Raw genomic sequence first — 22017 nt, 5'->3', positions numbered from 1 at the left:
AAAGGGCTGGATTAGGATAATGTGGGAGGCCTGCGAAGAGGAAAGAAAGGTCACTGGAAAAAAAAAACAAAAAAACACCTCTGGGTGCTAGTTTTTCCCAGAGCTGGCTCTGGTTTAATCAATGTGATAAATACTGGTGTCCACTTGTAAACTCCTAAAGAATATATTTACTTTTCCATCTACAGCACCTAATACATCTTCTATCATATTATCATAATGGTTATTTTTATAGAGAATTTTTACCCGTAACTTCATTTAACAATCTGGTGGGAAGTGGTAATTTCAGGTGTTCCAAAATGACCCCACCTGGAATTGTAGGAACTAACTCAGAGACAGGGAAAGATAACTTTTCTCTTCACAATTTATAGATGAGGAAACTGAATTGACACCCCCAAAGTCAATACAGCTCGTTAGTTGTTAGTGACAGGGTCAGTAAATGACTCAGATGCTCTGACTCAGGCCTATCCCTTGCTGCAGCCATATTTCCAAGAGAATGAATGAATCAGAGAAAAATGTTGTAAACATCAATGAGTGTCATTTTTATTCACTAAAACTTGTATTCAAACAAAAATTCCAAAGATTTCCCCATTTTCCTCAATTTAAACTGACAACCCATGATTATCTCATGTTTAGTACAGATTTAAGCAATCTTACCTTCACAGTTTGTGACCACAGCCCATTTCATCCCCAATTGACTCTATACAGCAACAAAACTCAAAAAAGACAAGATTTGGAATGAAAAACAAAAAAGAACCAAAAAAAAAAAAAACCCAAATAAGTAAGCTCTGTGGCTTTATGGCTTTACCCATTCAAATTTCACCTACTGTAAAATGGCTTATCTAAGTTACAAGGTATAATCAAGTTTAACCTGATCATTATAATATTCCACCAGTGCTAAGAAAGTACACATGTATCTGTAATGCATGCTTATACGTTTATTAAACACAAAATCTTGAACTTCCATAATCCTTTTAATTCAAATGTATCAAAAGGCCTTAAGAACATGAAGAATATATTTCTCATTAAGAAAGAAGTCATGACTTTGTCAGAATTTAGCCCAAATTAAGTGTGCCCAGGATTCTTGATGTTTGAGCTGATGCTTAGGCCTCAAAACACAGGTCAAATCTGCAGAATAACTTTAGTATGGAGTAAACAAGCCTAGTAATCAGTAATTTGTTATGAAAAACATCATTTTGGAGCACTAGTTTTTGTTCTGCTTAAGGGCAAGAAACATGTAGTAAATACAGCTCCCTTCCCTCCCTTCCTTCCCTACTGCCCTACCTCAATTCTTCCCTCTCCTCCTGCATAATTCTTGGCAGAAAATATTTGAACACTCATGACAACTGACTTCAGTTATGAATGTAGTAGTCCAAGAAAGCTTCCTGTAATCTCAGTTTGAGCAGTTACTGATTGGAAGGTGAGGGATTTCTAAGACTTGCCTTGAGAACTGCTATTTAGTATGCAAATGTTTAATTTCAGCTTCGTAAGTGTTCTCATTAGTCCATGTAATTCTTACCTGTAGTGGTTCAAACCTGTGATAACATGCTATTTTTCACCCATCAAAATCAAGTCACTATAGGTACTGGCTTACTGCATCTACTGTTTGATATGTCTGAATTTCTCTTTCTCACATTTGATTTGGGGACTTAATCCCATTCTGAGCATGAAGGAATTTTATCTAGATTGAGGGGAACAATAAAACTGATTCTTCTCAACTATAAAAATGAAAAGTATTCATAGAGATATTGGTGGGCAAATGTGGTTGATTGACTCACTCCAAAAACTAGCGACTGAAAATAAACTGCTATCCTTGCAGACAATTATTGAAATAAAACACAGTCAGCTTTACATCTCTTCAAAACCTGTGGGAAATGGCTCTGAGTGAAAATAATACATACTGGTAAAATGCTTTTTTTAAAAAAGACATCTTGCAAAAGATTCAAACTCATTCTTTTCAGGGCAACTTAATTGCACAAGCTTTATGCTAATTATTGTTACATTAAAGATTTGGCAGCTTTACAAAAATCCTAAACTTGTACATGCAGGTTTGAAATCTCTATTTTAATGCTCCAGAGTTAGACTAGGAAAGCATTTCAGACAATGCCAACCTGTAGTAATGCTTGCTTTTTTTTTTTTTTTTTTTAATCTATGAGTACCTTATAATTTATAGTTTCATAGGAATTTGCTTAACAAATGTGGACGTGATTAGTTGCCTGGCCTCTAAAACCCAAACCTGTATTCTTTGGTATCATGGGATGCTGTTTGCCAAATGACAGGTCTCCAAAAGCCTAACCATGCTAAAGACCATCTTTGCTGGTGAGTGTTATTCCTGTGCTTAGTATGAATTCCCTTCACACCAGACCTTCAGCAACATAGAGGTGTGTTTTCAATATCCAGCATTCATAGAAGGGTGTAGATCATGTCATATCAGAGCAGAAGAAAGGGAGTAAACAGTAAAATGGAGATGTATTAAGCCATCATTCCCATGTAGTAGGGAGTGTTGGAAAACAATTGTTTAAATCACCCTTCTCTTGATTAAAATAATAATAATAAAAGAGAGGTTTGAAAGTGGCTGTAAGAAGAGGACAAGCTGACTGAAAGGTAGGTACTTAAATCAAGTGAAAAATGCTTATATAATGTGCTTGATAGATGATATAACAACCAGAGTGGAACATAAGGGGAAACTTTGTGGGGTGGGACAGTTTGGAAAGGTTTGAATTAAAGGTTTACATTGTTGAAGGAAAAGTATTATCTGTCTTAATCTTGTGCTAATAAAGTCTAAATAGCTGGGTGAAATCTTAGAGGACTATGTCAGAGTGAATGATTTTTTATTCTATACTTCTTTTCCAAGATCCTACCTGTAATAAAGACATATTTTTAGTATCAAAAAGTAATAATATCACTTGCCAATTGAGGATCACCAGCATCATCATTAAACTTTATACATTATTTGTTGGTAGCCACAGATGTGTCATGGAGGTGGAGAGCTGAGTGATGTTGCTGTCACTCACAAGTGGTATAATTTAGACACAGTATGGGGGACATGAGCACTTGACACAATCTTGGAGGTGGAAGGGAGAGGATCCATGAAGAGGTGCCTTTGCTCAAGTCACCTCCCCGATCTTTGATCATGCCTCTCCACCTGGTCCTCACTGGGGTTTCAGACATCCTGGTCAGAGGCTCTGCATTCAGCGGGTTTGATGCTGCTCCTAAAGGTTGATGGCGTTAATGTAATGTTACCTCACCTTTGGGAGTGGAGACTTAGTGTTTTCTCCTGATTGGTAGAGTGGTGGGAAAAGGATTAAATTTCAGTCTAGCTGTCAGCTCCTGATGTGAGCCAGAAAATTTCTGGTTAGGCTAAATTCACAGATTTTTTCTACTATTATACTTATCATCTAAGTTTGCCAAGAGGTGGAAGAGCAGAAGCACGAAGATCAACGGTATCCTAGAATATGGTCTCTTAATTCCTTATTTTCCTGGTACCCTTAGACACCCTTGCCCCGATCTAAAAAATACCACCAAGAAGAAACCTTTCATACCCTCAAGACTGAAACAGGAATGAGAGGCAAGGGGAGAAAACTGAGTTGACTTGTTTGTCGGCACTTTAAACAGATTTCAATGCTGTGAAATTATCTTGGGGGTTGTTTCCTCAAACTTCAAGGTGGTTAAAGATGATTAAAAGACATGTTCTCTTGCTTAAGGATTTGCTGACATCTAATGCCTTTTTTTCCTCCAAATAAATGCAGGAGTGACATTTTAAAAAGAATATGAGAAGAATGTGGCCCTGAGCAGTACTTTTATTCCCATTACCTTTTAAGAATCTAACTCCTATGCCACTATCCCTCCCCCTCCACCCACTTGGCCCTACCTTCTCCCTCACCATTACTAATCTAACCTGAATCACTCTATTCTTCTCCAAGGGAACACACCCAGTAATAGCAGTGAATCATAGACACTATTGCCTCTCTAGTCTCTGATGGATTTGACAAAATGCCAGATCTGAGAGAATAAAAGGACAGGAAATTCAGATGAAGAGAGCTTTTTAGGTTCTTGTGTAGTACATTGTCCTGAATATTAGTTATTAGATACATTTTCTAGCTGCCTGGTGATGGAAAGGTTTCATTGTGCTAATAATACTGATCCTCTCCTTATCTAAGTAACCATCCTACTCAGTGAGGCAATTGCTGTGGCATGCCTAACAGCTATGTCAATGGCCCTTTTATCTTGAAGTTAAAATAAAACCCACTCTTGAATATCTTGGCTAAAGAATATGAAATAGTTAAATCATAAAGATCGATGTTTGGTAACAAAGTCTCTACGAGTGCAGGCATTACACATTATGTAATTCCATACGAGATCTTCTAGGTAATAGAGAAAAAAATAGAAATATTTGTCAACTATTCTCAAAGGGAAATTTATGAAATTACAGAGCACTAAAATATCACTTTACCATGGATGGGTCTAAAAGATGCGACTTGAATTCATGGCAAGAGAAACCCAGAGAAGAGTTTTTGAAGGGTATTTTCAACTTATGTACAACTGTCATAAGAAGTGTTGAAAGTCAGCTAAGAGAATTTGGCAGATTTTCCTGTGTTATAAATTTGTATTAAATTTAGTTTGTTTAATTTGTCCTAATGGACATTATAAATCAACTGAATCATGTGGATTTTACACAATTCCTGACCCAAGTGGATGTTAATCCTAGTTTCAGAAGTGTGTATTTTTATCTTTCTTTCTTTTTTTTTTTTTTTTTTTTTAGGAGTCTCTGTCGCCCAGGCTGGAGTGTAGTGGCACGATCTCAGATCACCGCAATCTCTGTCTCCTAGGTTCAAGCAATTTTCCTGCCTCAGTCTCCCAAGTAGCTGGGACTACAGGCACCCACCACCAGGCCTGGCTAATTTTTGTATTTTTAGTAGAGACAGGATTTCACTATATTGGCCAGGCTGGTCTCTGACCTTGTGATCAGTCCACCTTGACCTCCCAAAGTGCCGGGATTACACGCACCAGCCACTGCGCCCGGCCTATGTCTTTGTTTCTTTAAAAAAAACCTATGGATACTAGTTATGTCCACATCACACAGAAAATGTTGTCAATACAGAAAAGTCTATGGGAATATAATTTAGGTTACCTTGAGACTATTGTTAAGATTTACAAAATAATACTAAAGCTGAGAATTTAAAAATTAACATGAACATTTTAATTGTGGCTAAAAAGTACGTGTGTTTGTGCGTTTGTGTGTAGGTAGAGAGAGACAGAGAAAGAGAGGCTATTTACTATTCTTTTCTTGCCATTAGACAAGAATAAGAACAAAAAAAATTAAAAAAAAAACCTCATAAAGATTTTAGGTCTACATCATCATCCCACCAATAATTACAGACAAGAACGAAGCATTTTACCACTCCCTGATGAATAATAAAGTAGCCAACAGTAGCCTTGGGGACTGAAGAAATTTTAAAATACATGGAAAGCCTGACTTGAGTTGATATTAATTACTATTATTACTGGATTCTATTGCTTAAATTGTTCTCTGTGGTAGGGTAAGGAGTCTTTACTTCCTGGCTCACTGGGCCAGTATTTTTTCCTTCCTGAAAAGTTTCATAGGAAACATACAATGTCCTGTGTCAGAAACACCAAAGTCTTCACAGGCTAATAGATTTCAAGTCACTAAAGACACTGAAATGTATGATATGCATTATCTAAAGGTACAATTAAAAGTATAGGGGCTGGCCGGGCGCGGTGGCTCAAGCCTGTAATCCCAGCACTTTGGGAGGCCGAGATGGGCGGATCACGAGGTCAGGAGATCGAGACCATCCTGGCGAACACGGTGAAACCCCGTCTCTACTAAAAAATACAAAAAACTAGCCGGGCGTGGTGGCGGGCGCTTGTAGTCCCAGCTACTCGGGAGGCTGAGGCAGGAGAATGGCGTAAACCCGGAAGGCGGAGCTTGCAGTGAGCTGAGAACCGGCCACTGCACTCCAGCCTGGGCTACAGAGCGAGACTCCGTCTCAAAAAAAAAAAAGTATAGGGGCTATATTCCAGATATCTGACATGAAACCGAGGAAACTGGGTTTCCAATTTGTGACGTGAAAAGATTAAGTAAAATACAAACTTATGTATAGGGAGATAATTCAGTTCTAACAATGCATGAAAGCCAGAGAGGTAGGTCAACAAATGCACATTTCTGAAATACAGGTTTTTCTGAGTATTTGTTCTGAAGTTCTTTGAAAATCTGGCCAAATAATTCCATTTTAAGATACCAGTTCACATAATAAGCAAGTCAGAACATTTGCAAGGCAAGATGTTGTTTTCCTTTCTGCAGCCAGGAAAAACACAGCTCTAAGCTTAGGTTGTAAAGGTAAAAGGATTTGGGAGCAGCTGATTTTAGCCAGTCATAAAAACAACTCGCCCTTATGCCGGGAGGTATAAAGAATATGCAGAGTCTGCATTGTGCTTCCACTGTCAGGACAAATCATTATGCTTTTTCTTTGAGATTAACTGATGCCAATGAATGAGTAAAGGGAGAAATAAATATACAGACTGAGACCTGCAGCTTGGTGAGACGAGTAACACCTTTATCACAAAATCATGAGTTCTGTCTTCCACTTTGTAAATTCCTTGGGGTTAACTTATGTAATTTAAAAAATTTTTAGGAGTGAAATATGTATTACTAATCATATGTGAAGCTCTGCATTTTCTGCTATTTATAGTTTACATTGTGTGGGATCTTACAGATAACAGCATCTTTTAAAAATATATGTGCTTTTTCGGGGAATGGGAGATAAATCAAGGGGTGAAAGGTAAGTGAAGGTGACACATTCCTTTAAATCAGTTAGGGAATGGTGAATACACTTGAATATATAAAATAACTACTGCTTCCTAGATACCTAGCTCTGTTCTAGTTGCCTCTTACCAGTTCTCATTTAATTCTCCAATCCCATATTAAGAGATGAAGAAACTGAGGCACAACATAAAGTAGGGTGCCAGGATTCGAACCTAGACAATTTGACTCTAACGTCTGTGCCCCTAATCATTCCCTTAAGTAGTCCTCAGGTTCTGTAATTATTATACCTGACTGCTTAAGGCTCAGGTAACTCCCTTCTGGCCACTTCTAAGCCATTACTGTCAGATGTTATTAATAGTAAAGAGACGATATCAATGTTTAAAACGGCCATTCAATAAGAGGACTGAAAACACTAGCCCCTGGAAATTCCCAACTTCCACGCGACTCAGAAGTTACACAACTCTTTCCCTAAACCCAGTGCTCCACCCAGTGTAGCTAACTTTGTCGTCGCGTAGCAACAGAACCTCGCCACGCTTCGGGGGGTCGGGGGGGTGGATTTTCTCGACTGGGGATGCTGCTGCCCGGTGGCCGGCAAAGGCCCTATCGGTCTCAAACATCTGAATTTTGCACCGACACAATCTCATGTAATGATTGTTCTGTTTCCTGTGTTGCGCCACAACAAACTTCCTTGGGCTACATTTTCCCTCAGATTTGAGTAAAAGATTTGAGGTCACGCTAAGAAGCCTGAATACTGAGGTACAGAAACGGTTGTTTACAAAAAAAAAAAACCTAGCGACGGGACCGCCGAGTTTGCGGCAGCCAAAAAAGCTAGCGATGAGCTCAGCTAAATTGCCAGGACTCTCGGATAGATTTCTAACATGTTTCATTCTCAACAGGCGGGAACCCAACGCTGTTCTTGTGGTCTCTGCCTCTGGGGAGTCCACAAGCTGTAAATCTAACATGCAGCCAGCCGTGCGGCTTCTGGCCGCGCCACATCTGAGGAAAGCCTTTTCTGTGACGAGCGGGGAGAGGAGACTGACTGGAGCCACAGAATGGAGGCGGCGGGCTGGCGGGGGTAGGGGGAGGCACTTTCAGGCGCACTTCACAGACGCACAAAAACAAGGAAGCCTGAAGGGAAGGCGGTTGAAAATAAGACAAGAGAAGCCGCGAACGGAAGCGCGCCCCCCTCAGGATCGGTTGGTCGTTCCAAAGCTCAGCTTCGCCCGCCCCGAAGACCTGCTGCGGATCACGGCCGCGCGCGCGCACTCCCGCTGCCCTCGGGCGCTGGGCGGGGAGAGCCGCGCGCACCGGTTAATTCTGCCAATCACGCGTTTAGGCCGCCTATCGTGTGGCCAAGCCCCGCCCCAACCGCCGGCTGGCGGAGGCGCGCGCGCAGTCCCGCCGCTCTGAGTCGTTGAGTGAAGCGGCGTCTCGCGCGTTAGTCAGTCTGGCCAATTGCGCGTCTTCTACGCCAGCCGCACGGCCCCGCCCCTGCCACAGGATCGATTTACGGCCGCAGCTGCGCGCGCTTTTTGCTCTCGCTGTGAATGGCGGAGGGAGGTACTCAGCTGAGGGGAAGGGGGTTACCTGAGACCTGGGCTTCCCCGGGAGTGTGCTGTGGAGTCGAGTTGAGCTCCTTTTCCGGGTCTGGGGAACTCAACCTCACCTCATGCATGGGGTCTTCGGGGATCTAGTGGGCTTTCTGCAATGGGGGGAAGGAGGGGACTACTCCCGCCCCTGGTTTGCCTCTCAAAAGTTGATGCCTTTGTCGGAGAAAGCAATTTCAGTCCACTCTCCTTTTCAGTGCCTATTCGCTGCTTAAACTAAAAGGGCGTAAATGCATCTCCGCTGTGTTTCTTATGCCTCGGGCCGGCAGGGTAACGGGTTCTAGTCACAGCTTGTAGAGTTCAGGATGGTGACATTCAGGTCCTATTGTTTTTGAGTCAAGGTTTCGGCTATATCTTCTTGAATTATGAAGCTGTCATCATAAAGAATTCCTGATTATCTAAAGCTGTTATTCCCTTCTTCCAAGGCAGAATTTGAATATATTTTGGTGGATGAAAAGAAAACAAGGAGAGTTGTGACTATGAGATACTAGCTGGTTGATGTGTCATGAAAATCTTAGTGGTCCCTTTGTGGGAAGGCAAATGGAAAACTGCAAAAAGAACAATAATGAATTACAAAGTGAAATTAGAGGAAATATCTGGCTTACTTGTGGATGCTTTGTACACCAATAAAATATATTCTTTGATAAAAATCGACTATGGAGAGGTGTGGCTAATTTGATTCTCATTTAATAATTTTTCTTTTTTAGAGAAAAACCAAGATTTCACTTTCAAGATGGAAAGTTCGTCAGACTCAGCTGTGGTTTTACCTAGCACTCCTCAGGCCTCTGCGAATCCATCATCTCCCTATACAAATAGTTCACGAAAACAAGTATGAAAATCTTTGTCCTTCCAGTGGATCCATTGTGTGTTTCTAAGTATTGTGGCAGTGGTGGTTTAAATTCTACTGAAGGTTGTTAATTAACATAATGTGTAGCATAAATAAGTAGACATTTTATTAAACAATTTTATGTTTTTCTTCTAAGGTCACATATATGACACCCACCAGCCCCTTTCCATATTTTCCTCTTGAATCAATTCATTTCAGTTAGTTTCAGATTAATGGAGAAAGTTAGAATCTGTGCAATATTGTGAAGGTCTTTAGTGGCAGGGTCTAGGTCTTTTCCTTACTCTGTAATTCTGAAGCACCTGGAGTACCGTCAGGCATGTGCTTGTTACTGAACAAATGTTCCTTGATTACTGGGATAAACCTTTCAACACTTTTAGAAAGGTGTTGATCTTGCTGAAGTAAAAAGGAAATAGAACAAATGGAGCTTCCAGAAATTAAAGACATTTTGTGATGCCTTCTTTAGATGTGGAGACAGAAAGCCATCTAGTGGTGTCTAGCACAGAAATGTAAGGCCTTTATTTCTGGTGATTTATTGACATCAAGAATGTTTTTCTTGATTCACATTTTTAATGTTTTATGCTCTTTATAGCCTATGAGTGCAACACTTAGAGAAAGATTAAGGAAAACAAGATCTTCATTTAATTCCTGTTACAATGTGGTGAAACGTCTTAAAGTAGAGAGTGAAGAAAATGATCAGACCTTTTCAGACAAACCAGCATCTTCCACAGAGGAAAACTGTTTGGAATTTCAAGAAAGTTTTAAACACATAGATAGTGAATTTGAAGAAAATACAAATTTGAAAAATACTTTGAAGAATCTCAGTGTCTGTGAATCTCAGTCACTTCATTCTGGATCATGCAGTGCTCTCCAAAATGAGTTCATGAATGAGAATCTTCCTAAACAAAGATTAAACGATGAAAAAGCCAAATTGGTGAAGCAGGTTCAGGAGAAAGAAGACCTTCTTCGGAGGCTAAAACTAGTCAAAATGTATAGATCAAAGGTGAGAAGAATTTCGGGACCATTGTATCATTTTTATTTTTACATAAATTGCAGGAAAGTAATTTCAAAAATAGAAAATAAGGTGTGTGTTTGTTTTTTTATCATAATAAGCAATAAGCCAAATATTCAGAAACCTGGGTTCCAACAACTTTAATTCAACTCCAGATTTAGAGTAGAAAAGGCCCTTAAACACCAGGTAAAACTTTTTAAGAATCTCAGCTCTTATTTAATATGCAGTTAAACTTTTCTCTCTAGTTTCTAGCCCACAGCAATATTAGAAGTATTAAATGTTAGATGCAAGTACGACGGGAACAGAAGTGAAAGCTGACAGTCAATTAGTAAAACTAAAAATGGGCTGTAGAGTACAATAAAAGGTATTTTATTTATGATCTTGTGTCTCCCCCAAATAATTAATGTGATTCAGCCATATTATTTGAGAAAAAAACAAATATATATTAGATTTTAGATTTCAACTCATATAGGTTGAATTAAATAGAACTTGAGTACATGGAAGGAGATAACCTTTATTACCTGGAAAATTCATATATATGCAATAGCTCATTTTCCCCCAACTATGTGGAATAAATGATGAGATAGCATATCTCATTTGTTCTCTTGAAATTTTAGGGTTTTTTAAAAATAAAATTTAGGAGTATTGAATGTATTTTAAAATTTAGGAGTAAAAAATGTATTTTATTTATTCATTCTCTTTTTAGAGACATGGTCTCTGTTACCCAGCCTGGAGTACAGTGGTACAGTCATAACTTATTGCAGCCTTGAACTCCTGGGCTCAAGTGATCCTCCCACCTCAGCCTCCCTAGTAACTGGGACTACAGGCATGTGCCATTACACCTGGCTAATTTTTTTAAATTATTTTTTTGTAGAGATAGTCTTGTTATTTTGCACAGTCTAGTCTTGAACTCCTAGGCTCAAGCAGTCTTCCCACCTTGGCCTTCCAAAGTACTGGGATCACAGGTGTGAGCCACCATGCCTAGCCTAAAAAAATATTTTTAACTAGAATATTGTAATTTTAAAGAGCAGTTTTAGGTTCATAGCAAAATTTAGTGGAAAGTACAGTATAGTGTCATTTTTAAAAAGGTACAGTTGTAATAGAGTAGATTTTTCCCTGTATTACTGCTTCTTGACATAGTTTTGGCCCAATTTAATGATTTGATTTTTCCCTTATCATAAGGATGGTCCAGAGTGTGAGCCAACAAAATAGCCATTGAACTCAAGTTGAATGACATTGTAACCATTCTACATATGACCATCCTACTTTTTCCTAGATAGAAGTCCCATTCATCCCAGTGTATGTTAGCCTTTAAACCTGCACATCCACTAATTTAACAACTTTAATTAAGTTGAACTAGCATGACTAGTTATTGACATACATACATGTTTTTTTTTTTTTTCTGTTTCAGAATGATCTGTCTCAGTTACAGTTGTTAATAAAGAAGTGGAGAAGTTGTAGCCAGCTGTTGCTTTATGAGTTGCAGTCAGCTGTGTCTGAAGAGAACAAGAAACTGAGCCTTACTCAATTGATAGACCACTATGGGTTAGATGATAAATTGCTGCACTATAACAGAAGTGAAGAAGAATTTATAGATGTTTAATTCCTGATTTTTGCTCCAGAATATCTTTGAGAATGACAACTTAATTAAAAGATATTTAGGCACTTTTTTTTTTTTTTTTTGGAGACTGAGTCTCGCTCTTGTCACCCAGGCTGGAGTGCGATGGCGTGATCTCAACTCACTGCAACCTCCACCTCCCAGGTTCTAGCAGTTCTCCTGCCTCAGCCTCCCGAGTAGCTGAGATTACAGGCACCTGCTACCACGCCGGGCTAATTTTTGCATTTTTAGTAGACACTGAGTTTCACCATGTTGGCCAGGCTGGTCTCGAACTCTGGCCTCAGGTGATCCACCCGCCTAGGCTTCCCAAAACCATTAGGGCTCAGAGGAATGTATCCCGATGAACATCAATTAAGGGCACTCTAATATATAAATTATAAACTAACTTCTAAAAGGAAAATTCGTATTTTGGATAGACTTGCCAAAGAAAACTTGACATTTAAATCATGTTTAAAAAGTCATTTGGGCAGTTCTGGAAACTAGTTTTAATACATTTGTTTTTTGTGGCAAAAAGTTTTATTTTAAATGTTAAAAATTGTCCACTCTGGTAAATGTCTAAACCTAAAGTTTAAAAATTTCTGCCTCCTAAGTTTATGCACCTTGTTTCCATCCATTTACCACATATTTCCATATGATAATCTAGCAGGTAATTAAACTCATATGTCCAAAACTATATTCTTCCCTGTCTCTTCAAATTTGTTTCTCATACTCATGATTTAGTGAAACAACCATCTATTTGTTCTTTTTTTTTTTTTTTGAGACAGAGTTTTGCTCCTGTTACCCAGGCTACAGTGCAATGGCACAATCTCAGCTCACTGCAACCTCCACCTCTGGGGTTCAAGCGATTCTCATGCCTCAGCCTCCCGAGTAGCGGGGATTACAGGCATGTGCCACCACCCTGGCTAATTTTGTATTTTTAGTAGAGACGGGGTTTCCCCGTGTTGGTTAGGCTGGTCTTGAACTCCTGACCACGGGTGATCCACCCGCCTCGGCCTCCCGAAGTGCTGGGATTACAGGCGTGAGCCACTGCGCCTGGCTAAACCATCTATTTCTTATAAAACTACATTTCCTTATCTCCCGCCCACATCAAGGTATCATGGTATATAAGGTTCTTTACATTTGTTTGCCTTTCTAGCTTCATCTGTGAAATAGATTAAATTTAGGTTGTTTATTTTGTTTATAAACCCACCTCCACAGGGGTTGGGTTTCTGCTGCCAAGTTATACAATTGTACCTATCATTTTGGCCATGTATGGAGATAGGACCCAAGCTGGGCCAGTCCCTGAAAATTTGGAATTTAGCTCAGGAAAAGAAAGCCCATCTCTTTTTGTGACTGCAGCTGTTGTATATACACCTGGAAGGAGCAGAGCTGACATGCTTAAGGGCAGTGAGTGTGCTTACGGAGAAAGGCAGAGGTGATAGAATTTTGTGGATCAGTGGCTTCCTGGTTTTAGTTGCTAGTCATTCGTAAGGGCTTTCTGGATTTCTGCTTTTGGGTCCTTTTAAGTGTTAAAACAGCTTTACTTAGCTTTTTCAAAAGCCATTCCCTACTAGTTTAGCACTCCTCTGAACCCCCCTCAAGTACATCCCACTTTCAGCCCAGTCCCTCCCCATGATCTAACCAGTGTTGAATGTTTGGCACAGCAGGAGACGCCAGACCCTGCTTTTGTGTCCATTCTAATTGTTAGTGCCATGCCAGTAAACTCTTCCCCTGCCCACATATACAAATTCCTGTGCCGCTGGCCTTTGTGAATCTGGAGACTGGCCAAGACCTTATCTGAGCCTCCTCTGGCACTGGGATTCCTAGATGGGCACCCCTGTGGACTTGTACTGTTCTAGTGCTTACCAGCCAGCCTCTTATCACTGCTTGCTGCCAACCAGGGGCTTAAACGTGGCAGAGGAAATTGCCCCTTGTGGTGGTGTTGGCATTTTGGTAGGTCATTATGGTACCTCTCCAGATCTCAGAGGCTGCAGCTGCCCACTGCTGACAGGCACATCACCTGGAGCCACCCATATATATCGACTTGTGGGAAACACAGCATCAGTGAGACTGATTCTGGGAAAGCTTAGGGGTGTGGTAATGGGGATTTCCAAGCATTGACTGGGTGCTGAGATTCCAACAGCACAGCAGCCGCTCTGTTGAATTTAATGTGATGCATTTATTAAAAACCACTGACTACCATAGCTTTATTTATAAAAATGAGGGCTAATACAACATAACACTTGTTTTTAATTTAAAAAAACTAGAATACTAGTTCCAGTTTTAAAGAAGAAATTTAAGATAGTTATTTCAAAATTAAGTGGTTATTTAAAACTCAAGTAGCAGAGCCAAGACTTGAAGCCCAGGAATAGATCCTATAATTTTAATTCCTATGCATAAAGCCATACTGTGTCTGACCCAGTTAATTATGTCATTAGCTGATAATATAGATATTTTAAAGGACTATAAAATATGAATATAATTGCTGTTCAGCAGAAGCTGAGAGGAGTCAATACCATGAACAATATTAAGAGAGGAGTTAGTGTGCATGACCCATGTGTCCTTCCAAAGCCCCAAAACCAGAAGGTACCTCCTGTTGAAAGGGCTTCTGGAATGTGGCTTGACGGCAAAAGGTGCCCACTAAGCCCCACTCCATCCATGCCTCAAAGCAAGGCAGTCGAGCGAGGAGCATTGCTAGAGTCACCAAAGGCTGATGACTAAGAAATAGAAATGATGCCGGCTGTTTGGTTTGTTAAGACCTGGGATCCACAGAGCATTATCTAGTGAAATTTGTGGCACTGACTACTAGCAAGTGGAGTCTCTAGACAGCTAACTTAGGTGAAAATGGAGTTTGTGTCACCAGAAAAGACTAAAAAATCAAGTCTAGTACATCTATGGTTGACTCAAACAGGACAGAGAACTTCTGGCAATACCATCTCAAGTATAAAGTATTTGCACCCCTACCCTAGGGTCTGTCCCTACAACTCTCAGGGATAATTTTGAAGGACCCCAGATGTAGGAAATGGTACCCATGGGCACTTCCTTACTGAATAAGCCAAACTGACTACTTCAGGAGTCAGTGTAGTACAAAGGAGGGGAGTCATCAAAATGTTGGTCCTATCATTTCCCTTACCATCCCCATCCAGCACAGATCACTATGTGGGTGATCAATTACATCTTCTAAAGGTTTTTTCTTTTCTAAATTAGAAGATTTTATAATACCTCTCTTGCTTTATCTACATAAGTGTATATTGGATATGGTACTGAGGATTAAACTTAACGTTGAGTTCATAAATTGCAGAACAGTGAGACAGTCACACCACTTGGAGACTGGTCCATGATCCCTGTGGGCAGCAGTCCACAGGCTATGGAAGGGCAAAGCAGTTTTCTGGCCAATTAGTCATCTCATTATATAATTATCACCATCTACATGGGTAAAGTGATAAACTACTTCATGGAAATAAGAAAGTATTTTTCTGTTTGTTAAACCCTATTGGGTAGAGCACAAAATTGAATTCTATTAAAATATAAAAGAAATGTAGATTATCTTTCTAAAATATATTGTAATTTTTTTTTTGAGATGGAATCTCGCTGTATCGCCTAGGCTGGAGTGCAGTGGTGCGGTCTCGGCTCACTGCAACCTCCGCCTCCTGGGTTCACACCATTCTTCTGCCTCAGCCTACCCAGTAGCTGGGACTACAGGCGCCTACCACCATGCCAGGCTAATGTTTTTACTTTTTATTTTTAGTAGAGATGGGGTTTCACTGCGTTAGCCAGGATGGTCTCGATATCCTGACCTCGTGATCTGCCTGCCTTGGCCTCTGAAAGTGCTGGGATTACAGGCGTGAGCCACCACACCTGGCCAAAATATGTTGTAATTTACAAATGATACAAGGCTTGGAAAAAGCTAACGATTTATCTTGTTCTCATTGGTGAAGCAGGGAATAATCTAAATATTCTCGTAATTTTTTTCTGATCATGAAAGAAATGCTTACTGAAGAAAATGAGAAACAGAAGAGCATAAAGATAAAAATTATCCATAATCTCAAAACTTTTCTGACAGTTTTATAAAATTAGAAATGTTTGGCAAAGAATTTCTTTTTAAGACTTTCTATACCATAACTATGAAAATATCTTTGATCTGACTCAGATTAAATGAGTAAAATAGATATTGAATACTTTCTGACTTCAAGTGTTGTTTATTCTTGAATAAAAACAGCAATTCATGGTATTTTACACATTTATTCATGCAGGACAAAATCTGTATACAATTTAGGCTAAAATTAAACAATTTTTTATCTGAAACATGCAACTAAGAGGACATGCTAATTCAATTTCTCAGTAAGAAAGAAAAGGAAATCATTTTACCCAAATGAAATGATTTTTTAAATGATTGATTTGGCCTTGTGTTTTCCTGCCAGCGTTTTTACATTTGAACAAGAGCAGGAAACGTTTTCATCCTTAATCTTTCAACTTCAGTCTGTAGTATTGAAATCTGTTCAGCTTGTTGTTTTGAAATATGTGTTAACTTCTGCTGTTGCATCATGTTTTCATACCGTTCTTTGACAATCTTTTCGCAAGTCAGTTTAGACCCTATCCCAAAAATGAAGAAGGAATTAGATTATTTATCAATACTTTCAAATACAGAAGCAGCACTCAGAATCAAACATGTGGAAGAAAGGCTGGTACCAAAAAGGCATATGCACTTGTATGTTTATTGCAGCACTATCACAATAGCAAAGGCATGGAGTCACCCTAGGTGCCCCATCAACAGTGGACTGGAAAAAGAAAATGTGGTACATATACGCCATGGTACACTACATGGCCATAAAAAAAAAGAATGAAATAATATCCTTTGCAGCAACATGGATGTAGCTGGAGGCCATTATCCTAAGCAAATTAACACAGGAACAGAAAACCAAATACCGCATGTTCTCACTTATAAATGGGAGCTAAACAGTGGGTACTCATGGACATAAAGATGGCAACAGGAAACACTTGGAGGCCAGGCATGCTGGCTCATGCCTGTAATCCCCGCACTTTGGTTAGCTGAGGTGGGTGGATCACTTGAGCTCAGGAGTTCAAGGCCAGCCTGGCCAACATGGCAAAACCTACTCTCTACAAAAAATACAAAAATTAGCCGGGTGTGGTGGTTCCTGCCTGTGGTCCCAGGCACTTGAGGGGGCTGAGGTGGGAGGATCACTTGAGCCCGGGAGGTGGAGGTTGCATTGAGCTGAGATCATGCCACTGTACTCCAGCTTAGGCAGCAGAGGGACACCCTGTCTCAAAAAAAAGGAAAAAAGAAAAACACTGGGGACTACTAGAGGGAGGAGGCAGGGAGGGAGGAAGGGCTGAAAAATTATTGGGTACTATGTTCAACACCTGTGTGACAGAATCATTCCATACCCCAAACCTCAGCATCACACAATATACCCAAGTAACAAACTTGTACATGTACTCCCTGAATCTAAAGTAAAAGTTGAAATTATTTTTAAATGATCTATTTTTAAAGAAATGCTGGTAGCTTTTTAACTATTGTATACATTTTAGGATTACTGATTACTTTTAAAGAAACTTACAGTTGGTTAAAGAAAAAAAAACATGCTTACCCATTGCATTACAGATGTCTTTTCTCTCTGAGACAGCTACCAACTCTTCTCGTAGATTGCAGCTTAGGGTGTGATTTGCTATATCTTTTTGATTGCTGAACTTTCCAAGTTTTTTGAGTAGTTTCTTGCAGTTTTCCACATTCTTTTTGTGGGTCTGAAATTTTTGTTCCCATGATACCCCACAAAATTAATTTTGAAAAATGTGATTTATCCTATAAAGACATTATTCTTATATTTTAAATACATTATCATCATTAAGATAACATCTTACCACCATATCTGTAGTGCCTGGCATAGTAGGCACTCGAGTTATTTGTTGAAAGGTAGAATGGTAGGTTAATAAAAAATTTTAGAAAAAAATTTTGTATATTCTTAAACTGAGAGAATATTTTAAAAGCTTGAGATTGCTTTGTTTCTAATGTATACTACATAATAAAAACTGACCATTTTTATTCAGTTATGATTAAATAAAACCTTTCCAATGCTAAGGAAAGACTACCAACACTCCCATTACATAAATCCTAACCTAATGTGAAATAGAAAATCCACTTATACTCAGATATGTCCCCAGGGGTTAATTCTAATATTAAAGGAAGTGCTTAATTTTATTTCATTGGTTACGGTTGCAAAGACACTACTTAGCAACTTCGAATTACCTCATGAATACTAGTAAATAACCAAGATTTTATTAGGGTCTAGGTAAATTCATGATTTGAAACACTATTACTTTGCTCAAATGATTTACAACTGTTAGGATATAATAACCAATGTCTTTGAGACTTACCTTATCTAAAACAGCAATGGTTTGTTCCATTATTCCAATCTGAATACTAATCAGAGCCTCATAGTTTGGTTCATTTAGGTACTTTGAGATTAAAAAAAAAAAACAAAAAACCAGGTAAGAATATTTTTCTCTCTTTCAATAGATAACTTTATAAAGATTGTTTTAGTTTTGAAAGTTACTGTTTTTCATAACAAATATCTATGTAAGTTAAGATTGATTTGGCTTGGCTGAGTGTGATGGCATATGCTTGTAATCCCAGCACTTTGGGAGGCTGAGGCAGGTGGATCACCTGAGGTCAGGAGTTCGAGACCAGCCTGACTAACACGGTAAAACCTCATCTCTGCTAAAAAATACAAAAAATTAGCCGGCGTGGTGGCACATGCCTGTAATCCCAGCTGCTCAGGAGGGTGAGGCAGGAGAATTGCTTGAACCTAGGAGGTGGAGGTTGCAGTGAGCAGAGATCACATCATTGCACTCCGCCTGGGCAAAATGAGCAAAACTCCATCTCAAAAAAAAAAAAAAAAAAAGATTGATTAGGCTTTTGTGCCATAATATTTCCTTGTCTTTAGCCATCAATATATTCATGTACACTAATTATTACATCAAAGCACAAATTACAAATGCCTACTTTATTTTCTCATTCATTCAGTCATTTATTCAACTCACCAAACATTTAAGTGTTCCACTTGAGTCCCACATAACAAAGTCCTAGTTAAAGACACTGAGGGAGATACAAAGATAAATAATATGTCCTAGTCTTCATGGGAAGATGATCACATAGATATGATTGGTTGCCAGAAGACATGTAGAGTGTCATGCTAATTCAAAGGTGGTTTGTAATGAGATGGAATTTCTCCAGGCTTGGAAAATCAAGAAAGGTTTTGTGAAGGAGAAGGTGGTATTTAAACTAGACCTTGAAAAGTAGATTTGAGATGTACAAAAAAGGCAAACTAAGAAGAGCTGCTGGGAGGTGAAAACTATAGAAATGGGGCATGGCTTGGAATCCACAGAACTTGCATTAGTTTGTAGAAGTGATCGTTGAAGTTAGAAAAACAGAGGACATCACCCAGGGAGAGGTATGGAAAGAAACACAAACATAGCTAAGGGCAAAATCTTGAAGAATGGCTACATTGAAGTGTTAGAGGCAAAAGAGAAGCCAGCAAAAGAGGCAGAGTGGTATGACATGTTGGAAGAAAAATTAATTTGGGGTGATGAAAGTCAAAGGAATGGGAAATTAAGATGGTTAAATGCTACAGAGAATTGAAGGACCACTGGGTTTGACAGGAAATCCTTAGTGAGCTCTGAGTAGAATGATCCTACTAAATGGGTCATGAAGAACTGGAGGCTGCAAATGTAAACTATTGGAAGAAAAATAACTCACAGATATATTTTGAAACACTCCTGGCTTAGAATATGCTTGGTATCACAGAGGCTTCTTATTAAATACTGGTTAAATGAATAAATACATTAATGAACAAAATTAAAACTATGTAAGGGGCTAGGGAGAATTTACCTTTTGGCGATCTCTTGAAAAAAATAGCATCTGAATATCCCAAGCCTTCTGATTTAGATCTTCCCTTTCCATCTCCATTTTCTTATGTTCCCACTCAATCTGAAGTATTCTTTTGTGTACATCTTTAGTTTCCATCATGCTAGCAATTTTCTTTTGTCCTTGAGTCTTTAAAAAAGCACATTAGATATCCATATAATATGATTCTGTATATAGAACATAGAATATTTGAGGCTGAATGCTATTTTTAGAAAACACTTGGATCACAGAGATAATTCCATCTTCTTTTTAAGAAACAGACATTAAAGCCAGGTGTGGTGGCTCACACCTGTAATCCCAGCACTTTGGGAGGCCGAGGCGGGCGGATCACAAGGTCAGGAGATCGAGACCATCCTGGCGAACACTGTGAAACCCCGTCTCTACTAAAAACGCAAAAAAAAATTAGCCGGGCGTGGTGGCGGGCGCCTGTAGTCCCAGCTACTCGGGAGGCTGAGGCAGGAGAATTGCGTGAACCCAGGAGGCGGAGCTTGCAGTGAGTGGAGACTGCACTCCAGCCTGGGCGACAGAGCGAGACTCCGTCACACACACACACACACACACACAAACAGACATTAAAAAATGGCTTCTTGGGCAAAATCTGATCACTATAAAGCATGATACTCATTAAACAGAAGGGATTATAAGATACATTTAAATAGCAGAGCCAATTTACTTTATATGTCAACAATTAGGCAGGACCTTTTTTTTGCTGTCACCCAATCTACCAACCTGTATGCATTTGTATTCCTACTCATTGTCCTCACACCTGATGCTGGGTGTGGTGTCTTATGCCTGTAATCCCACTACCTTGGGAGGTTGAGGCAGGAGGAATGCTTGAGCTCATGAGTTTGAGACCAGCCCAGGCAACAAAGCGAGACCTCAACTCCATGGAAAATCAAAAAATTAGCCTGGAATAGTGGTGCAACCCAGTGGTCCCAGCTACTCAGGAGGCTGAGACAGGAGGATCACTTGAGGCCAGAAGGTCAAGGCTGCAGTGAGCCGTGTTCATGCCACTGCACCCCAACCTGGGTGACAGAGGAAGTGCAGTGGCACTTCCTGTCTGAAAAAAAGGAAGAAAGAAAATAGAAAAACAATAGTCAATCATGAAACCAAAAGTTGGTTCTTTTAAGAAATCAGCAAAATTGACAAACCTTTAGCTAGACTGACTAAGGAAAAAAAAAAAAGGCTCAAATTGCTAAAATAAGAAATGAAATCAAGAATATTACTACCAATATTACGGAAATTAAAAGGATTATAAGAGAATACTATGAAAATTCTACACCAACAAATTAGATAACATAGATGAAATGGAAAATTCCTAGAAACACACAAACTATAAAAACTGATTCGATAAGTAACAGAAAATTTTAATAGACCTAAAACAAGTAAATAATTGAATCAGTTATCAAAAACCTCCCCAAAAAGAAAAGCCCAGGACCAGAAGACTGATGAATTCTATCAAACATTTAAAGAAAAATTACACCAATACTACTCAAACACTTCCAAAAAATAAGAGAGGAGAGAACACTTTCTAATACATAATATGAGGCCAGTAGTACCTTGATACCAAAGCCGGAGAAAGACATCACAAGAAAATTATAGACCAATATCCCTTATGAACACATACACAAAACCAAAAACGTTCAATAAAATACTAGCAAACTGATTCCAGCAGCACATTGAAAGGATTATAACTATGATCAAGTGTCATTTATCCTAGGATTGCAAGAGTGGTCCGCATAATCAAGCAATATAATATACCTCATTAATAGAACAAATTAAAAAACCCACATGATCATGTCAATTGATGTAGAAAAAAATTTGACAAAATCCAGCACCATTTAACGATAAAAACAAAATATATGCAACAGACTTGGAATAAAAGGGAACTTCCTCAACATGGTAATGGGAATTTACAGAAAACCCATCATAACTTCATACTCAATGATAAAAGACTGAAAGCTTTCCAACTAAGATCAGGAACAAGACAAGGATGTCCCACTTTTTGTCACTTTGATTCAACACTGTAATAAAAATTCTAGTCATGGCAATTAGGCAAGAAGAAGAACTAAAAGGCACCCAAACTGAAAAGATGTAAAACAATTTCCATTCACAGATTAATGAATCTAAATATAGAGGGAAAGTCATATAGAATCCAAAAACCCTACTAGAGATAATAAATAAATTCGGCAAAGTTGCAGAGTATAAGATCAACATGCAAAAATCAATTGTAT

The 22017-nt window shown here is 39.1% G+C and overlaps 2 protein-coding genes across 8 annotated transcripts in view; one reads left to right on the top strand and one right to left on the bottom strand.

Moving 5' to 3' along the window:
- Positions 1 to 7343: 7343 nt before the first annotated feature.
- On the top strand, positions 7344 to 12535 carry SFR1 (SWI5 dependent homologous recombination repair protein 1). Of its 2 annotated transcripts, none has more exons than XM_021943652.2 (4): positions 7344 to 7537; positions 9096 to 9217; positions 9825 to 10235; positions 11656 to 12535. In XM_021943652.2, the coding sequence occupies exons 2-4, from the start codon at positions 9122 to 9124 to the stop codon at positions 11845 to 11847; spliced, it is 699 nt and encodes a 232-aa protein (XP_021799344.1). In that variant the 5' UTR covers positions 7344 to 7537; positions 9096 to 9121; the 3' UTR covers positions 11848 to 12535. The 2 variants fall into 2 exon arrangements, with proteins under 2 accessions (XP_021799344.1, XP_021799343.2); XM_021943651.2 differs by lacking the exon at positions 7344 to 7537 and adding an exon at positions 8226 to 8341.
- A 3482-nt stretch (positions 12536 to 16017) lies between these two features.
- Positions 16018 to 22017, bottom strand: part of CFAP43 (cilia and flagella associated protein 43) — a 108630-nt gene continuing 102630 nt past the window's right edge. For 5 of the 6 annotated variants that reach the window (XR_651926.3, XM_009215317.3, XM_009215316.3 and 2 more), the window contains 4 exons: positions 19748 to 19912; positions 18235 to 18315; positions 17451 to 17604; positions 16018 to 16434 (listed from right to left, as the gene is read on the bottom strand). Coding sequence is in view for 5 of the 6 variants with exons in the window: in XM_009215317.3 (XP_009213581.2) it covers positions 16268 to 16434; positions 17451 to 17604; positions 18235 to 18315; positions 19748 to 19912 (567 nt within the window). In the remaining variant the exon portion in view is untranslated. Of the gene's footprint in view, positions 16435 to 17450; positions 17663 to 18234; positions 18316 to 19747; positions 19913 to 22017 lie in introns of all 6 variants that reach the window. The other variant, XM_009215314.3, reaches the window with a different exon arrangement.

The sequence above is a fragment of the Papio anubis genome, chromosome 11 (genome assembly GCF_008728515.1).
Source record: "Papio anubis isolate 15944 chromosome 11, Panubis1.0, whole genome shotgun sequence".
Classification (NCBI taxonomy): domain Eukaryota; kingdom Metazoa; phylum Chordata; class Mammalia; order Primates; family Cercopithecidae; genus Papio; species Papio anubis.
Note: the sequence above shows the minus strand (reverse complement) of the source record. Positions and strands in the feature narration are given on the sequence as shown.

Excerpts from the sequence above, each read along its gene's own strand:
- SFR1 (XM_021943651.2), top strand. Across the intron at positions 9,218-9,824 it reads CAAATAGTTCACGAAAACAA|CCTATGAGTGCAACACTTAG; the intron begins GTATGAAAATCT and ends TGCTCTTTATAG. Across the intron at positions 10,236-11,655 it reads TCAAAATGTATAGATCAAAG|AATGATCTGTCTCAGTTACA; the intron begins GTGAGAAGAATT and ends TTTCTGTTTCAG.